We start from the raw sequence: 20,303 nt of genomic DNA on the forward strand, positions 1-20,303 counted from the left end.
CATTCATAACACTTATCTCTTATCGCATGTCTGATCTCTTATAATCATGTAATCACATAGCTCATGTCATTTCTTGTGAAATCATACATATCATGTAAGACATATCAGACATATTCACACAAATCACTTCCATGTAATTCACATAATTTATTATCTCGTAGCTCATATCACATTTTCATACAATTCCACAAATCATTGTCATATATGGATATCACAGTTGTACTTAATCACATAGATAATGTTATATAGCACTAAAATCCCACAGTTCTGATTTTGTAGCTTATATATTGTTCTTATATCTTTTTATAGACATATAAACACCTAGATCATAATTCCCTAATTTATTGTACATAATCATATCATCATTTATATTCATAATACCTAGCTCATATTTTGTTCTCTTATGCTTACATAGATCCTATAACATATATTGTAGCATACTAACATATATCACTTAAATAAATTCATTTACATATAAATTTCTTATATTCTCTTAACTCAAGTTTACATTACTCTTATAACCTTTTCCTATGACTTCATAGATCTTTACCATGTAATTTCTATATCATAACTCATCTAAGCACATTAATCTTTCTCATACAGCTTATCTCTCATATGATTATCTTTATTTATGTACAGATCTTCTAATTGATATTCTATTTTCATATTGTCCTATAAATCAATGCTAGTTAGTTTATCTCACTTTTTATTGAATACTATAAATAAATTATCATAGTTTCCATAAACTTGACTCGTGTAATTTATGTTTTGCTATTATACCTTCATCTAAACATATATTTACATGTTCATAATCACTTAACTTAATTTCTTTCTACGGTTATCACATACATCATTTACTATTATACATGATTCGTGCCCTTATAACTTATTTCACATATTCACACAGCTCATAATGTTCACATATAGTTACATATTTTGTTCCCATATAACCCATATCATATAAATTTACACCTCATAACATATAATATGAACAAAGCATATACACATAATACAAACTTAATCATGCTTCTATTCATGCAAACATAAAATATTGGAAACAGACTTATCACAAGTCTAATTTCCATATAATAATATGCACAATCTAATGATATGCACTCACATTGGCCTCACTAAGTTCCAATCCACTTTTATGATTTCCTCTCTTTCGATCGAATCTTAAATTGATAATCATTCTGGAACTTGTTCATGTTCGATATCTACATCATTATACATTTTCAAGACAATTATTAGATACATACATCTTGTAATTCAATACTAACAACTTAAACGAACTTAATAAACCAATATTCATTTCTTCCTTTAGGGGGGAATCGGTTCCCTCCTGTGGGGGTATCGATTCCCCCTTGACATTCTGTAAATTCTGGTTCGTTTGAGGGGGTATCGGTTCCCCTTGAATGGGTACCGATTCCCTTTGCCCAGAAATTACATTTTGAGCTCGAAAATCACTTCATTTTCAGCTCAACACTTCATACTTCACTCTCTTTAATATTCCTAACTTTCATACACATACTTAAACCAATAAATTTTCATTCAATATCTCTTCAACTTAAAAATCCACTCTTCCACATAGCATTCAAGAATCATACCAATTTTTCCATGTTATCCAAAATTAATTCTAACACTTATAACTTCTTACTCTTCCATATGACAAGTCAAATTCAACTTCAAAATCTAGTAACTCCTTCTATTTCACTAATTCACTTAAAAACTCTTCATATTTAATCATTCATAACTCATCCATTTTGAAGTTTCAACCTACTTTAATCTCTAAATAATCTTTCTTAGCACCCCAAGAATCAAAACTAAGCTTAAAACTCAAGAATTAACCAACTGAAATTAAACTTACCTTTGCCATGGAGCTTACGGGAAGAGAGGAGGAATGAGATAACCCAAGCTCCAGATCTTTCTTTTCTTCTCACCCTTTCCACATTTTATAACCTTAAAAGAAAGATAAAAATCTTTCTGGTCAAATGACCATTTTACCCTTTATTTCCTTTAATAATTACTAAATAACCTTCATCATATATTTCCAATAATCATTGAATTATTTTATTCTTCTACTTTAGTCACCAAATTCTGAAACTTTTCAATTTAGTCATTAACCCGGTATTGCCGATGTTACAAATCTCCCCTTCTTTTTAAGAAAATTCGTCCTCGAATTTTCACTGAACATCTTGATAAAACATATCTTCTAATGTTCTCATGTTGCTTCATTTACTTACTCTTTCTTGTCATCATCAGGAAACTTACTTTTCAATCCTTTAACTTTTCAATTACCTTTTTCCTTTATACATTCATATCATGTCACTTATCACTTAAACAACAACCATTAACTTCAATCTATTTTCATCAATCAACATCATAAATCCATCTCTAACTACCTTATAATAATAACCAAATTCGTTTTCCATCATCATTTAACCAAGAACACGACCTTAAATCTTCTTTAAATATGATTCAACATACACTTTATAAAATCTTTTCACCTCACAAATCACGCTTTTCTCACTTGTATATCCAAAATTATCACCTACACTTCTATATAACCTTTATCGTGTCTGATCTTTTAACTCAATCCCATTTCATTCTTTATTCCATTCTTCCTTTATTTATTCCTTATACACAAATCATATATTTCATTTCATGTTCACATACTCTTGTCTTATCACCTATTTCATCGCTATATACCAATCTTCATTGCATCCTCATAACTTTGATAACCCATTTCTTATACAGAACTTTATTCTTTATCATTTCTTATACTTGTATTTTTATTTCTTAAAATTCCATGCAAATACTTATCTCCTTTTCTACATCATAGCTATCTGATCAGAATACACAACTATATTCAGATTCACATCATAATTGATTAACTCAACTTTACATTTTCTTCCAATCTTATAACTCTATCACTTTTACTCTGACAGTTAATCAATAACATCTGTCCAATCTAAAATACAAACCCTAATCAACCAATCACATACATCATTTCCAATCGAAATTATCTCAAAATTCGTTTACTTAACTTGTCAATTTCACCTCCATTCTCATACATCCTATAATTTCCGTTGTTCAACTAAACATGATGACTTACTTTGTCTTATAAACTGATCATCGATATACCCATTCCTAAACTCTTCTTATCAATCCTCAACTTTACTCAAATATACAAATCCTTATTCCCTTTACTATACCACAGTACTATGATCCAAATATACAATTGTATCCAGATCCATTTCATATTTGGTTGTCTTATCCTGACAACATCTCAAAATATTAAATTCTATACCTTTTCCATCACATAATCTGGTTAGCCAACACTAACTCTTTCCATCCAAAATGCAAACCCTTATTCTATCCACATTCTTGCTTATACATAGTACTATTCCTTTATTTCAAACTCATCAACTCTGATTGTATATCTCTTATACGCTTGTCACTGATGCACTTATTCTCGAACTCTCCACAAATTCTAACCACATCCTTAGATCTTTTAACGTTCTTATGGTGACACTTGCTCACCATATTCTATCTTATTCACTTTATAACAACACTTCTCCGTATCACTTTTTTGATTCGAAACAGTGAGAACCTTTTATCACTATTCGAATATGATTTCAATTTCTGAAATCAATCTTTAATCTTATAAGACACTTTCTGAGGTTTCTGCTCTTTATCCTGCCTGGCCAGGGCAGGTGAATTGCCATCACCATCAGATTTGTCAGCTATCGATTCACTTTGTCATTTCTTATAATCACATTTCTATTGTATTCTATTAAACTTATTCTATCAGCAAGACAACATAATCCTTACAATTTCATATCAGAATTTTTTTTCTATTTTGTTGGCATGTATACATTATACGACACTCTAGACTCCGGTTCATGCCGAGAATCGACTAAACCGTAGCTCTGATACCATTAAATGTAACACCTCCAACCCGTATCCGACCAGGATCCAAGTCTGAAGTATCACATCGACTTTTCAAACTTTGACTCTTGACACAATTCAAAGAAAATTTAAAACTTCTATTAAAATAAAAGCGGTTTATTTTCTTAAATAGACCAAAATAACCAAAATCGATCATAGCATATTCAACTCAATCACTTAGTACATGCTAACTATTTTCCAATTAACCAAACACATTTAAATCATCTATTTTCTGATCTGAAATTTTGGTAAGAGATATGCTAACCTGTCTCGCTCTTCTTCACTTCTCTTCTCGCTTCTGTAACCTACGTGTGAAACCATCACACGCTAAGTCTATGACTTAGTGAGGCACTAAACTTATAAAGGAAATTCTAAATGCTTAAACATGTATGAACATATCGTCTTATCATGCCACATCAAAACAATATAACATTATATATAACATATTATATACATATACATATTATGCATTATTTTAAATCTCTAATCTTATTTCACTATCAATATTCTTATCATTTATATCTTATAATTTTATCCTCTTATATCTATTCTTTTACTCAATATATTATTCAATTAACCAAGCAATACAAATATCATATAAATCATATACTCTACCAATACCTCCTCATGTCCTTGCTATAGAATTTATCATATCACAATATATATTTGTTATTATCTCTTGATTAGCCCATGTACATATGTGAGAACTACTGATATGTGAGTCTCTAGAGGTTGTGCACTAATGTTGTCACCATAGCTCGTATAAATGCACCGAAGTGCCACGTAGAATTGCACTGAAGTTCCGCGTAGAATTACACCGAAGTGCCATATAAAATGTCCCTAAGGACCACGTAGAAAATTCCTTAAGAATCATATACCTATACAAAGGATCAAGTATGTGTCTCAAAAGACATCACAAATGTTCCAAAGAATATGTATATGTCCCGAAGGACTGCGTAGACCCTCGACTCTTGGCATGCCAACTATACCCCTAGCTCTCAAGACACATAACATGGGCATTTTCTTTTATACTTATCATTTCACACATTCATAACACTTATCTCTTATCGCATGTCTGATCTCTTATAATCATGTAATCATATAGCTCATGTCATTTCTTGTGAAATCATACATATCATGTAAGACATATCAGACATATTCACACAAATCACTTCCATGTAATTCACATAATTTATTATCTCGTAGCTCATATCACATTTTCATACAATTCCATAAATCATTGTCATATATGGATATCACATTTGTACTTAATCACATAGATAATGTTATATAGCACTAAAATCCCACAGTTCTGATTTTGTAGCTTATATATTGTTCTTATATCTTTTTATAGACATATAAACACCTAGATCATAATTCCCTAATTTATTGTACATAATCATATCATCATTTATATTCATAATACCTAGCTCATATTTTGTTCTCTTATGCTTACATAGATCCTATAACATATATTGTAGCATACTAACATATATCACTTAAATAAATTTATTTACATATAAATTTCTTATATTCTCTTAACTCAAGTTTACATTACTCTTATAACCTTTTCCTATGACTTCATAGATCTTTACCATGTAATTTCTATATCATAGCTCATCTAAGCACATTAATCTTTCTCATACAGCTTATCTCTCATATGATTATCTTTATTTATGTACAGATCTTCTAATTGACATTCTATTTTCATATTGTCCTATAAATCAATGCTAGTTAGTTTATCTCACTTTTTATTGAATACTATAAATAAATTATCATAGTTTCCATAAACTTGACTCGTATAATTTATGTTTTGCTATTATACCTTCATCTAAACATATATTTACATGTTCATAATCACTTAACTTAATTTCTTTCTACGGTTATCACATATATCATTTACTATTATACATGATTCGTGCCCTTATAACTTATTTCACATATTCACACAGCTCATAAGGTTCACATATAGTTACATATTTTGTTCCCATATAACCCATATCATATAAATTTACACCTCATAACATATAATATGAACAAAGCATATACACATAATACAAACTTAATCATGCTTCTATTCATGCAAACATAAAATATTGGAAACAGACTTATCACAAGTCTAATTTCCATATAATAATATGCACAATCTAATGATATGCACTCACCTTGGCCTCACTAAGTTCCAATCCACTTTTATGATTTCCTCTCTTTCGATCGAATCTTAAATTGATAATCGTTCTGGAACTTGTTCATGTTCGATATCTACATCATTATACATTTTCAAGACAATTATTATATACCTACATCTTGTAATTCGATACTAACAACTTAAACGAACTTAATAAACCAATATTCATTTCTTCCTTTAGGGGGGAATCGGTTCCCTCCTGTGGGGGTATCGGTTCCCCCTTGACATTCTGTAAATTATGGTTCATTTGAGCGGGTATCGGTTCCCCTTGAATGGGTACCGATTCCTTTTGCCCAGAAATCACATTTTGAGCTCGAAAATCACTTCATTTTCAGCTCAACACTTCATACTTCACTCCCTTTAATATTCCTAACTTTCATACACATACTTAAACTAATAAATTTTCATTCAATATCTCTTCAACTTAAAAATCCACTATTCCACATAGCATTCAAGAATCATACCAATTTTTCCATGTTATCAAAAATTAATTCTAACACTTATAACTTCTTACTCTTCCATATGACAAGTCAAATTCAACTTCAAAATCTATTAACTCCTTCTATTTCACTAATTCACTTAAAAACTCTTCATATTTAATCCTTCATAACTCATCCATTTTGAAGTTTCAACCTACTTTAATCTTTAAATAATCTTTCTTAGCACCCCAAGAATCAAAACTAAGCTTAAAACTCAAGAATTAACCAACTGAAATTAAACTTACCTTTACCATGGAGCTTACGGGAAGAGAGGAGGAAGGAGATAACCCAAGCTCCAGATCTTTCTTTTCTTTTCACCCTTCCACGTTTTATAACCTTAAAAGAAAGATAAAAATCTTTCTGGTCAAATGACCATTTTACCCTTTATTTCCTTTAATAATTACTAAATAACCTTCAGCATATATTTCCAATAATCATTAAATTATTTCATTCTTCTACTTTAGTTACCAAATTCTGAAACTTTTTAATTTAGTCACTAACCCGGTATTGCCGATGTTACATCATGTACCTGCTAAAAGCTCCCACTGCATGAGCAATATCTAGTCTGGTACAAACCATGACGTACATCAGACTTCCAATTATTGAGGCATACGGCACATTCACCATGTGTGTACGTTCTTCCTCCGTCTTTGGTGACTATTTTTTAGAGAGTCTAAAATGAACACATAAAAGTGTACTTACTGATTTAGCATCTTGCATGTTGAACCTGGAGAGTAATTTGTTGATGTACTCAGCCTGTGATAACATCAAAGTCCCTGACTTTGTGTCTCTCTTGATCCTTATCCCTAGAATCTGCTTTGCAACACCCAGATCTTTCATTGCAAACTGCTTCGACAATTTTTGCTTCAAGTTTATAATCTCTTGCATGTCTGAACCTGCAACAAGCATGTCATCAACATACAACAATAAAATAATGAAGTTGTTGTCGAACTTCTTAATGTAGCAACAATGATCTGCTTGGCATCTGGTAAAACCACTGCTACCCATAAAGCTATCGAACTTCTTATACCACTGTCTAGGAGCTTGTTTTAAACCATATAAGCTCTTCTTCAACCTGCATACCAGGTTTTTCTTGCTTGCCTCTATAAAGCCTCCTGGCTGCCTCATATAGATTTCTTCCTCCAAATCACCATGAAGGAAAGTTGTCTTTACATCTAATTGCTCAAGATGTAAATTTTCTGCAGCTACAATTTTTAACACCAGTCTGATTGTAGACAGTTTTACAATTGGAGAGAAAATTTTATTGTAGTCAATACATTCCTTTTGCTGAAAACCTTTGACAACCAATCTTGCTTTGTAGCGTTTGCTCCCATCGTGTTCTTCTTTGATCCAGTAAATCCACTTGTTGTGGAGCGCTTTCTTACCTGGTGGTAATTCAGCTAATTCCTACGTCTGATTTGACATAAGCGAGTCCATCTCATCTTTCATGGAAGACTCCTACTTGACTGAATCCTCCACTTGCATTCCTTCATCATAGCACTATGGTTCACCATTGTCAGTCAGCAACAAGTAGTGCAAAGAATGAGAATACTGTTGGGTTGGTTTAGGAATTCTGGAGGAACGTCTCAGTTCTGGTGTGCCTGGTTCTTCTTGAACTGCTTTAGGATTGATCTGAACATCATTTCTAGAAATCTCCTCGAACTCAGCAAATTTCTTTGTTTCAACTTCGGTATTGGAGCTACTTGATTCTACAGTTGATTTGTCTTTATACATCACATTCTCATTGAAAATGACATCTCTGCTTCTAATGATCTTTCAATTTTCGTAGTCCCAAAATCGGTAACTGAACTCATCACCACAATAACCAACAAAGACGCATTTGTTGGACTTGGCATCAAGTTTACTTCTTTCAGCAGAATCTATGTGTACATAAGAAATACAACCAAACACTCTTAAGTGTGAAAGATTTATTTCTTTCTTGCTCCAAACTTCCTCTGGTATTGTGTCATCCAAAGGAACTGAGGGCCCACGGTTGATCAGGTAAGCTGCAGTGTTGATAGCTTCAGCCCATATAAATTTGGGCAATCCGGCATGTATCCTCATGCTTTTGGCACGTTCATTTAGAGTTTTGTTCATGCGCTCTGCTACGCCATTCTGCTGCGGTGTCATGGGAACTGTTGTCTCCATCTTGATCCAATTGTTTGTGTAGAAATCTCTTAATCTTCTATTTTTATACTCTCCTCCATTATCAGACCTCAACCGCTTGACTTTCAAACCAGTCTCATTTTCCACCATGGCCTTCCATTTTCTGAAGGTATCAAAGACTTCTGATTTCTTATTCAGAAAATAAACCCACACATTCCTTGTAGAATCATCGATGAAGGTGACATAATATAATGAGCCTGCAAGAGATGGAACTGGAGATGGTCCCCATACATCAGTATGAACCAACTCTAACTTTTCAGCCTTGGGTGTCTTACCAATCTTTGCAAAGCTGTCTTTCTTTTGTTTGCCAAAGATGCAATCCTCGCATAGTCCAACATCTACATTATTTAGATTCGGCAGCTTCCCTTTTGAAATAAGTGTCTTCATCCCTTTCTCGCTCATATGGCCAAGCCTTTGGTGCCATAAGTTTGATTTGCCATTAGCATCTGCTGTAATAATGATATTCTCTAAGTTTGAGGTTACATAGAAAGTACTAGTCTTCTTACCACGAGCAATAACGAGTACTCCTATGGTAATTTTCCATTCACAGCCTGAAAAGGTTGTACTATATCCTTCTCCATCAAGTTGTCCAATAAAAATCAAATTCCTTTTAAGGCCAGGAATATGTCTCACTCCTTTCAGCTTCCAGGTGGTCTGGTTTGGCAACTTTAATCGGATGTCTCATTTTCCGACGATCTTCAAGGTTTCATCATCGGCTAGATGAACCTTCCCAAAATCACCACTGACATAGTTCTCCATGATTTCTCGGCATGGGGTGGAAAGATGCCCCCTGAATCCAAGATCCATGATTCAATCAGACTGTTGACGCTTAGAATCATGGCATCAACTGTCTCCTCTGTCATGTTGGCAGAATCATATACGCCGGTATTTTTCTTCGGTGCTCGGTAATCTCTTTTAAAGTGACCCTTCTTGCCGCAGTTATAACAAGTAAAATCTTTCTTTCCCGTTCTTGATTTTCCTGTTCTGGATTTTGATCTGCCTCGATTTGAATTTCTTTCTGAAGTTCTCCCTCTAGACTCTGTGTGTAAGGCTGAGGAGGTTGATGCTTCACCTGATTCTCTTCGTCGAATTTCTTCACTCAATACAAGATCTCGAACATCGTCGAATTTTAATTTATTGTTTCCCGACGAGCTGCCGACTGCTGTAACAGTAGCCTTCCAACTGTCTGGTAGAGATAACAAGAGAATTAAAGTTCAAACTTCATCATCGAATTCAATTTACACTGAACTCAACTGGGTTGTGATTGTGTTGAGTTCATTTAGGTGTTGTGTCATCGATGCCCCTTCCGTCATCCGCAAATTGAATAATCGCCTCATCAAATGAACTTTGTTTGAGGCCGATGACTTCTCATACATATTGGAGAGAGCCACCATAAGACCCGTCGTGGTCTTTTCCTTTGCTATGTTGATAGCAACATTGCGGGATAACGTCAGTCGGATAACTCCGAGGGTTTGTCTGTCGATAAGAGCCTAGTCTTCATTCTTCATGCCTTCTGGTTGCTTTCCTGAGAGGGGTTGATATAGATTTTTCTGGTACAGAAAATCTTCGATCCGCATCTTCCAAAAGTCAAAGTCTGCACTATCGAACTTTTCAATTTTCACATTCCCTTCGTCTGCAGTCATCGCTCCCACTCGAATCTGGCTTCTTTGGATCGTTTCTGACAATTACCATGAACCGTCATGTATTAGAACACCACCGTCGACAAATTCGTATCGCCAACAAAATATTTACTATTCACATGAATAGTAATGAATACTAACCTCACAAAAAATTGACAAAATTCACAACCAAGCTCTAATTACCAGTTGTTGGGAAATAAACCGAGCAACAAGTAATTTTCCTATAACCAGATTAGTGAGAATGCGAAATAAAAGCGAAAAAATAATACCTGAAATTGATAACGGAGTTCAACTAATTTTGCTTACGTCTCAGGACTGCTGTAGATCTTTTACTAAGAGAGAAAATTTACAGGTGTTTACAAAACAATCACAAGAAAGCTCTCTAGTAATAAGAGAAAGAAAATGATTTTTGGGATGATTTTGAAGCTAAATGGGTTAGGGTATTTATAGTTGAACATTAGGGATTAATCTTATAAATACCCTAAAGTGTGTAATGACTAAAATGTAATTAAGCCAAAAACTATTTTCAACAAGCAACTTTTGATGCATTTAAAGCCACCTAAAGTTGCCCACTTTTCTTGACTATTTCCAACATTTACACCTGGCAAAATGTTCATATTGAAAGGTGGAGACAACAGTTTTCTCGGTTCTTCATCTCTCATGCCATGAGCTGACATGTTTGAGCCCACTGAATACTTCTGGGAGACATTTTCAAGATGCTCTACAGCAGCTTGGGCAGCCATACTCGCGCGCTAAGATTCCACAGCTGCCTGAGCAGCAGCAGTAGCATCCTTGAATTCCATATTCCCATGTTGCCTAGGTGAGGAGAAAGCACTCTCATTCCCATAAGATGAATTTCTAAATTCCATCCCTTGGTAGTCAGTTTCTGCAAAGCAAAACACCGAAATATGAGTAAAGAGTAATAATTAACAAACAATGGATAAGTAAGAACTGAACAATACGCGTGCCTCTAGTTTTTGATCTTGGAGGATAAGTTCAAGACGATATTGAATCATTGGGACTAGTATTCGAATAATCAAATTTTTTTTATAATGAGATAATCTTGAGCTGTGCTCATTAAAGCTTGAGGGAACTTCATTTTTAACAATGTGTTTTGGAGATTGAACATTAGAACTACGAACTTGAACACTAGTCGGTCTCTGCTCATAATGACTGGTTGAAGCTTGGGTATTAGGACGACCTGCCGAAATTTTGGTGGTCTCCAACAAAGCATTTGGTCCATTCTGCACATTCAAATTCATACAGAAAGAAATAAGTTTTCAAGCAAATCATTCAGTCTCTGGTAAACAAATAACAATACAGAACCACTGCATAATCGAATAATTTATCCAAGGATGATTCGATGCATGATTATCATACTCTGAAGAAAATCCAATACCCGAATTCTGGCAGTTTGATCCTTCCCCGACTCCAGTAATTGAGCCGATTCCCTCTTTAACTGCTTAAAATGTACTTCCCTCTTGTTCTTCATCGGCTTTATTCACGTTATCGCTAGCTTGCTAGATAAATAAGCAAAAATAAAAACGCGAGAACCAAATCCAGAAACCACCAAAATAAAACAGTAACCGAAACATCATCAGAAATTATCATTTACCATTTGTCTGGCTTGAAGCTCCTGCGAAACATCTTTTGTTTCTTCAAAAAGGAGCGTTATAAGGAGTGGATCCAATCCAAAGGATTAAAAGTTTTCCCTTTCCTTTCAAATATTTCTCAAAAGGGACCATGGAAAGTTAGATTTGATTCTGATTTGAGCGGCAATTCGTAATTGTCAACGACGATTAGGATCTTGGAGGTGAAGGAAAGAAAATTAAGGATCCGAATCCATTGGACTTTCTCGGAAACTGAAACGTAATACTATTCTTTTCCTTCATTTTTCTCGAATCCTTTGATCCATTTTTGAACGTTGCCGTGAATGTCAAGTCTGCAAACGAATCTCAATAGAACACCCCAATCGGGGAACAAACAACGTAAGAAAAGGAAGGCATGGGGTTGTGGCCTTGTGGGTTATATTAACGTCGACCTCGAATGAATGTTAAATTACCATGTTACCCCTACAATGGCTATTCATTATTTTCATTGGAAAAGAATATTCCACCGTGAAATAATTTTTTAACTGATTAAATAGGAATGAATATTGGATCGTGGAATGATTTTTTTAACTAATTAAATTAACAAATATTATTGCATAGTTTAAGGGTTTTTTTTTATGTAACATTGTAATATATTTATTGACCGAACAAAATATCATTAATAATTGTCTTGTCACATGCATACAAGACAAATACATTTATGCATATAATAAACAAAATATATCGGTGATCGACTATTGATAGTTTGATAAGCAAGAGCGTGAACAATTGAGTCAACGACATATAGAGATGGATCACTCCGACTTCCCAAAATATCAGACATAGAGTAGGAAAACCTGAAGAATATCTTAAGTGAACGAATGAAAAATAAATTCACCTTTAACTGCATTCTGGTCTAACACATGTCCTAGAACCAACAAAAATGTCATGTGCAAGCGAACAAAGAAATCAGGCATTGAAAAATTAAGCAAGCATGAAATCCCGAAGAATCATAGACCAAGAAAAAAAAACCAATGAAAGAAACATACACTGAAAGTTCAAAAACACTGGTAATCATGATATCTTTTACTAAGAAAGGATTAAGAGAAAATATTATTTTAAATACATTAAAATATAACTGAAAATTAACGAAATCGAATAACAATAAAATAAAAATGGCTGGGAAGTAGTCAAAGAATACCACCTCCGCTGCCCTTGATGAATTTGTGGTAAACGCCCAACCTTTGTAACTGCATCAGAGGTGTTTTTTTCTTAGAAACGTTGAAATCCGGTGTATCATTTAAGTTTAAATAAAATAAAAGTATAAAAAATGGTAAAATATACAAATAATCCCTGACTATTGGATATAAATTTATTTAATTCTTTAACTATTAAAAGTTACAAAATGATCTCTTTACTATAGAGAGTTGTTTTATTGAGTCCATTGACTATTAAGAGTTACAAAATGATCACTCGACTATTCATTATGTTCCAAACTCGTTTTTTTTGTTAAAAATTAATGATCATATGAGTTAGAAGTTAACATATGACTGAGATATGATAATCATTTGAGATTATGATATCAAATTTTATTATATCTTAATCAACAGATTAACGTACAAGTGAGATGATCGTCATTTTTTCACAAAAAATGATGAGATTAGAATATAATAAATAATTGAGTGACCATTTTATAACTTTTAATAGTCAAAGAACTCAACAAAGCAAAACTTTATAATTAAAAAACCATTTTATAACTTTTAATAGTCGTGAAAACTTAATAAAACAATATCCTAAAATCAATGATTCACATAATAAAAAATACAAAATAAACTAATATTTATCAATTTGATTAAAAAATAAACTTTGAATTGTAAAATAAAGAACCATAAAATAATCAAATTAATTCTTAATTAAGGAGAGATCAAAACATCTTTTTTTTAATTTTAAATTTTTTGAAGTTTATAAACTCAAACTTGACTCAAAATTTATATAAAAATTCAAGTTGACTCCAACAACTCTTTAAGCGCATATGTTTAAGAGGTTAGCTAGGCCAGTTTGAGATTAGAGTTTAGACCACTAACATCCTACTATACCATCAATATACCACGAATTAGTGGCTTGAAACAATTGAAATCATCAAAGAAAGAGATTAATTTGCACCATTGTCATTAAACTTATGGTGGGGTAGGGTGCAGTAAACTTTGTTAAAATAACCGGATAACAGAACAATGACTGACTTACCAAGCTCAAGCCATTTCGACTACAAAAATTATTCAGGCTATCGAGTTAATCAGTGATTTCTCAGCTTCGAAAACTTCATCGAAAACAAGAAAAATATGCATCTAGAATGGCCGCAATCCAATCGTGCAAACGATGATAAAAGGCACACACATCCATGAAAATCCCTCAAATGCCTTCCGATCACCCTTAGGGGTAGTAACCGGTGAAAGTAAAACCCCTTCCCACTATTTCACCTGCACAAAACCATGCAAAGCATTCCATTCCGAACAACGCAGCAATACCAGCATCTTCAACCTTCAGTTCTGACCTGTGCTTCCACAGGTTCTTGACATAATCGAGCTCCTTCCAGAATGACTCAGTACGGCCAGGGATACTGCAAAAGTTGCACCAAAAGGAGTTATTCTGATACTACTCAGGATACTGGTTCATAGTGTAAACTTATATATTGTTCTAATGACACAAGCATATAACAAGGAAACTGCAAATAAACACAGTAGTAGTAGTAGTATGATTGACTCTTCGTAACACACCCAATGAGAAGAAACCCAGCCACTTTGTTTTGTTCTTTAGTTCTCTTCTATTAAGAAGTTCAAAGGGATCACAAGCAATCAAGCACCGTCCTAGAAATTTACGTGATGTTAAAGAGAATGCAGTCTTATTTATAGGTTCCCATCAAATCAATAGTTGACATATTTACTAGTAAGTCAAACTACAAACCACAAACAGAGAAGGAGAGGAACAACAAAATGCCATTTTCCCAGGAATTCTCTTAGAAAATGGTTCATTCTTTCTCCCAGACGTGGAGTACAAATGAATTCTACAACTAAGTTAACAACAATATACTACCAGAAGCCCATCTAAGGTCTTTCAATTTCATCTAACAAGTCAATATATCCAATTCTCTATTAACAACCACAAAGTTTCAGCATATACTTGTGAAAAGCACCGAAAACATTAACTTTGCAATAGCAGGGGGCTATGGACTGCTTTGAACTAAATGAAAAACATGTTGCCACTGCATGATTTGACTTTACAGTTGAATTTCATATAAAACGACCTCATACACGGCTATCTCTATAAAAACAAAAAATTCGTGCTTGGTTTATGTCTAAAGACATAATGCTAGAATCAACTCGATTGATATTTGGACTAGTTATATCATATTTCTTCAACTGCAGTTTCAAATTACTATATAAATCAGTTAAATAGAGCAAATTTTGAATAAGCTTTTTTTTAAGGCTTAAACAAAAAAAAGTATTTAAACTATGCTATTTTTTTGCTTTAGGTACCTAAACTATTTTTTGGTCAAACTAGGTACTTAAACTATTATATGTAACCACTTTAAGTACCTTAACTATTTTTTGGTCAAAATAAGTCCCTAAACTATGCCCTCTTTTACTTTAAGCCCCTAAAATATTTTTTTTATCAAAACAAATTGTATGATGTATCTACATCTTATTGGTTGAAAAATATTTTTCTAACTAAAAAATATTAGGAATTAAAATAATTAAATATAATAGTTTAAGAACCTAGTTTGACCACAAAATAGTTAAGTACCTAAAACAAAAAAGGAGTGTAGTTTAAGTACTTATTTTTACTTTATGCCTTTCTTTAACTACAAGAAAAGTTTTACATGCAAAAACATTACAGTCATGTCTCACTTTGTCATTCTTCCTTGCTCAAAACATCTGGCACTAGAATAGAACCTTAAACTTACTCATCTGCATTACCCATAATTCATTTTCCATATAGCATATGTGTGCGGCTAATATTTAGACATAAGCGTGGGGTGTGACTCCCCCCATACATATACACACGCGTATAAACTCCCTCAAGTCTGACTAACATATATTTTCACAAGGGCCGACTCACATGGGATCTTGATTAAATGATAATGTAGGTGCAATGCATAAATAACATCCTAGCATACATTTAGTGGTCAATTTGATAAAGCCATATTCGGAAACTCGCTAATGAAATCAGAATATATTGACACATGGTGGTAACTCAGTCAATAAAAGTCAAATCCTAAACAACACATTGCTATCAATTTATCCGAAGTAAGGAGTCTTCCTGGCAGTAACACATGAAACACAAATAACCAGAGGCAAGAAACAAATACCTAGCAAGTCGAGTGAAGAACAACTGCTTAGACAATTCGTTGCACTTCTCAACTGTTGCTGGCTCCTGAATGTATTGTTTGTTCTCCTCCAGCAACTGCTTGTAGTAAGCAGTTCCGTTCCTGGCCACAAACTTAGACGCTTGGCACGCCTTAGATTGAAACTGTTGCAATTTTGACGCCATCAAAACCTGCACCGTATCGAAAACATAAATAATTGTTTTAAGAAACTGTATCTTGTTTTGCCCAAAAACCGGTGCAATCGAAAATAATGCAAAAATCAACATCAAAGGCAAAGAAAATTGAAAACAAAATCACTGTGGATTGTGATCAAGCTCTAAAATCAATAGATCTGGGAATAAAAAATATAAGATAACTGTGGGAGATGTTCAAAGATCAAGTAAATTATAGGTCTAAGAGAAGGGAGTGAATCTTACCTTTGCTGAGATAAAAGTGGAAGATGAAAGAGGCGACGTTGTCAACCGAAGGAAAAGACGATAGAAGCGAGAGGGATGTACTGCCCTTGGCTTATCAGGCCGCTTTACCTTAGAAAGAAGACCCGGGCTTTTGGGATCAGTGGACTGGATTGCTAATGACCGCCTTTTAGGGTTTTAATCTAGGTTCAGCTAGACTCGTTTGTTAATGACCAGCCTGATCAAAGCAGGCTTAAAAGTCGAAACAAATATGCTGCTTACAAGGTCCAAAACTTCATCAACAACCAACTAGCAATTGAAGAATTGGTTTAGGGCTGGCAATTTCTGATTTGATCCTATCTGATAGGACCGATTTTCTTAAAAAAAATTAGATACAAGTCGATTCGGTTCAGGTCGAATCAACAACAACAACAAAACCCTATTCTTATTTGTAATGGGGTAAGGGGGAGGTAGGGTAGTAGGCATGCCCCCAATGCCAGGTTGAGAACAGCTTCCGTGGAAGACCTCCGGCAGTCAGAAAATTAAAAATAAAGATAAAATACTATGCATATATAAATAAATATATAAATAAATAAATAGTTGAACAATATTCATATGCAGTCTTCATATGTGCGTCTGTAATGAGAAGTAATCTCTGCAAGTAAATCCCTGCGTAAAAATCTATGCATATAGATAGAAACGTAAGACCCGAATAAATTTAAAAAGAGGAAACAAGAAGAGAAGGATACACAGAAGTCAACAATAGCTAGCTACGAGAAGGAATAAAGTCAAAAATGGTTACAACCTAAATTAAAGCAACACTACTCTGCTACCCTAGTTTTAAGCTTTCATAAATTCTAATGGCATAAACGTATAGAAGTCATGAAAATTACTACAAATGCATTAAAAGAAGGCGGAGATGATACACCCTATGTATGTGACCCGCACTACTCGGCCACCCTGGTCTTAAGTCTCCATACTTTCCTATCAGAGGTCATGTCCTCGGTAAGGGCTAAATCCTTCAAATCAGATCTCAAGAAGTCTTCCAACTTCCGTCTTGGTCGTCTTCTCCTTCTGGTACCGTCGACTGTAATCAACTCTACCCTCCCGACCGCACCCGAATAACAGAGTTTGGTGTCATATCCCACAGAGTCCTACCGCATGTCCATCGGAGCATTCTCATTTCTACTGCCTCCATCCTCCTTACGTGATCCTTCTTGATTGCCCAACATTCTGATCCATACAGCAACGCTGGTCTTATTGCCATTCTATAAAATTTTCCCTTAAGTTTTAGAGGCACCTTCTTATCGCACAAAACTTCAGTAGCAGCCCTCCAATTTAGCCATCCCGCCTTTATACGGTGTGTAACGTCATCATCTAACCCTATCTTTATGTATCATAGACCCTAGGTACTTGAAACAATCCTTTGAATGGAGAGCTTGTCCTTCTATGCATACTTCTACATCTTCATCGTTTTGGTTCCCACTGGAGTTTGAACATAAATACTCTGTTTTTTCAATATTGACCCTTATACCTTTTTCTTCCAAAGCAGTCTTCCAGGCAGCCAGTCTACTATTCAGCTCTGTTTTTGTTTCAACAACTAGGACAATGTTGTCAGCGAAAAGCATACACCATGGAACACCATCTGGTATCGCACAATAAATGTCGTCCATAATCAAGGCGAAGATGTAAGGGCTAAGAGCCGACCCCTGGTGGAGTCCGATTTCCACCGAGAATGCATCGGTGTCGCCAATTGTAGTCCTGACGTATGTAGTTGATCTACAATACATATCATGAATCGTCCGGATATAAACAGTTGGGTTCTGTCTCGTTTCCAAGGTTTTCCAGATCGTATCACAGGGAACGCTATCATACGTCTTTTCAAGGTCAATGAATGCCATGTGAAGATCTCTATTTTTTCCCTATATTTCTCCATAAGCCGACGAAGTAGATGAATCGCCTCCGTAGTAGACCTGTCTGGCATAAAGCAAAATTGGTTTTCCAAAACCCTAGTAACCTGTCTTAATCTACCTCTATCACTCTTTCTCATAGCTTCATGGTATGGCTAAGTAGTTTAATACCTCTGTAGTTGCCACAATGTTGGGGATCTCCTTTATTCTTATAGATTGGTATCACCGTAGACTCTCTCCATTCCTCTGGCATCTTGGCAATCTCTAAAATAATATTAAAAATATTAGTTAACCACTTAACTCCCTCTTCTCCTAGGGCTAACCACACAGTGATAGGAATTTGATCTGGACCGATAGTTTTATCCCTCCCCATCTTTCTAAGAGCCATTTTGACTTCCTCAAACCCAATCCTATTTGTAGGGCAGTCATTGGCCGTAGTAAGATGATCGACTGGCCCATCAACGGTACTATCTATACAGGAAGAGACACTATCATTAAATAAGCCAAAGAAGTAACTACCCCAAACCCTTTTAATATCATGATCTTTCACTAAAAGAACACCATTGTTGTCCTTAATAAACCTAATGCTACCTAGATCCTTTTTCCTATTCTCTCTGGATTTTGCAAGCCTAAAGATACAGTTTCGTCCTTCTTTGGTGTCTAATTTGTTGTACATTTCCTCGTATGCCTTATCCTTTGCTTTAGCCACCGTTTTCTTGGCTTCCCGCTTTGCCTCCTTGTATATTTGTTTAGCTCTCGATCTTTCTTCATCGTCATTGCATTGTAGAAACTCCTTGAAGCAATTTTGCTTTGTCTTCACTTTATTTTGGACTTCGTCGTTCCACCACCAGGATTCTTTATGTTCCTTGACCTTCATTGTCGACAACCCAAGGGTGTTTTTGCCCACCTCTCTGATGGAATTTGCCATATTTTTCCATAACATATCTGCATTATTTGAGTTTATAGTTCCAAAACCTGTATTAGAAAAAACCTTACTCCTAAAGTCATCAGTGTCTCTCCATGTAAATTCTTCCAAAGGATCCTAGGTTTACCAAGTTTAGTCCTCCTATGAGTGCTCCGCCCGTGGTGTACGTGGAACACCAAAACCAACAATCTGTGTTGTGATGTACATGCCTCTTCAGGGATAACCTTACAGTCAATGCAAGCCCATCGATCCTGATTTCGAATCAGGATGTAGTCGATTTGGGTACAATGTCCCCCGCTATGGAACGTAATCAAGTTCACATCTCTCTTGTTAAAGAAGGAGTTTATGACCACCATATCGTGTGCAGTAGCAAAATCAAGCAACATACACCCCTCCTCGTTCCTACTACCAAAACCGAAGCCCCCATGAACACCGTCATACCCTTCAGTTGCACTACCTACATGGCCATTGAAGTCTCTCCCTATGAAAACTCTTTGGTCCTCCGGAATGCTCCTAAGTACGTCATCTAACTGATCCCAGAAGCAACGTTTCTTCCCCTCCCCTAGGCCAACATGTGGGGCGTACACTGAAAGGACATTCACCACTTTCGCTTCTATAATAACATTAATCATCGTGACCCTATCCCTGTTGTCATAACCATTTTTTTAGGTAAAACAAT

The 20,303-nt window shown here is 34.7% G+C and overlaps 1 protein-coding gene across 1 annotated transcript; it reads right to left on the minus strand.

The window, feature by feature from the left end:
• Positions 1-14,181: 14,181 nt before the first annotated feature.
• LOC120202088 lies at positions 14,182-16,899 on the minus strand. The gene is made up of 3 exons (XM_039202572.1): positions 16,814-16,899; positions 16,380-16,567; positions 14,182-14,630 (listed from the first exon to the last, which is right to left on the minus strand). Exons 2-3 carry the CDS (start codon positions 16,559-16,561, stop codon positions 14,444-14,446), a joined length of 369 nt encoding a protein of 122 aa, XP_039058503.1. The 5' UTR covers positions 16,562-16,567; positions 16,814-16,899; the 3' UTR covers positions 14,182-14,443.
• Positions 16,900-20,303: the final 3,404 nt, after the last annotated feature.

The sequence above is a fragment of the Hibiscus syriacus genome, unplaced genomic scaffold (genome assembly GCF_006381635.1).
Source record: "Hibiscus syriacus cultivar Baekdansim isolate YM2019G1 unplaced genomic scaffold, ASM638163v2 tig00000340_pilon, whole genome shotgun sequence".
NCBI lineage: Eukaryota > Viridiplantae > Streptophyta > Magnoliopsida > Malvales > Malvaceae > Hibiscus > Hibiscus syriacus.

Bases quoted from the DNA above. Each gene is read 5' to 3' on its own strand.
- LOC120202088 (XM_039202572.1), bottom strand. From the start codon at position 16,561: ATGGCGTCAAAATTGCAACAGTTTCAATCTAAGGCGTGCCAAGCGTCT. The intron at 14,631-16,379 runs GTATTTGTTTCT...CAACTTTTGCAG, and splicing joins TTCTTCACTCGACTTGCTAG to TATCCCTGGCCGTACTGAGT.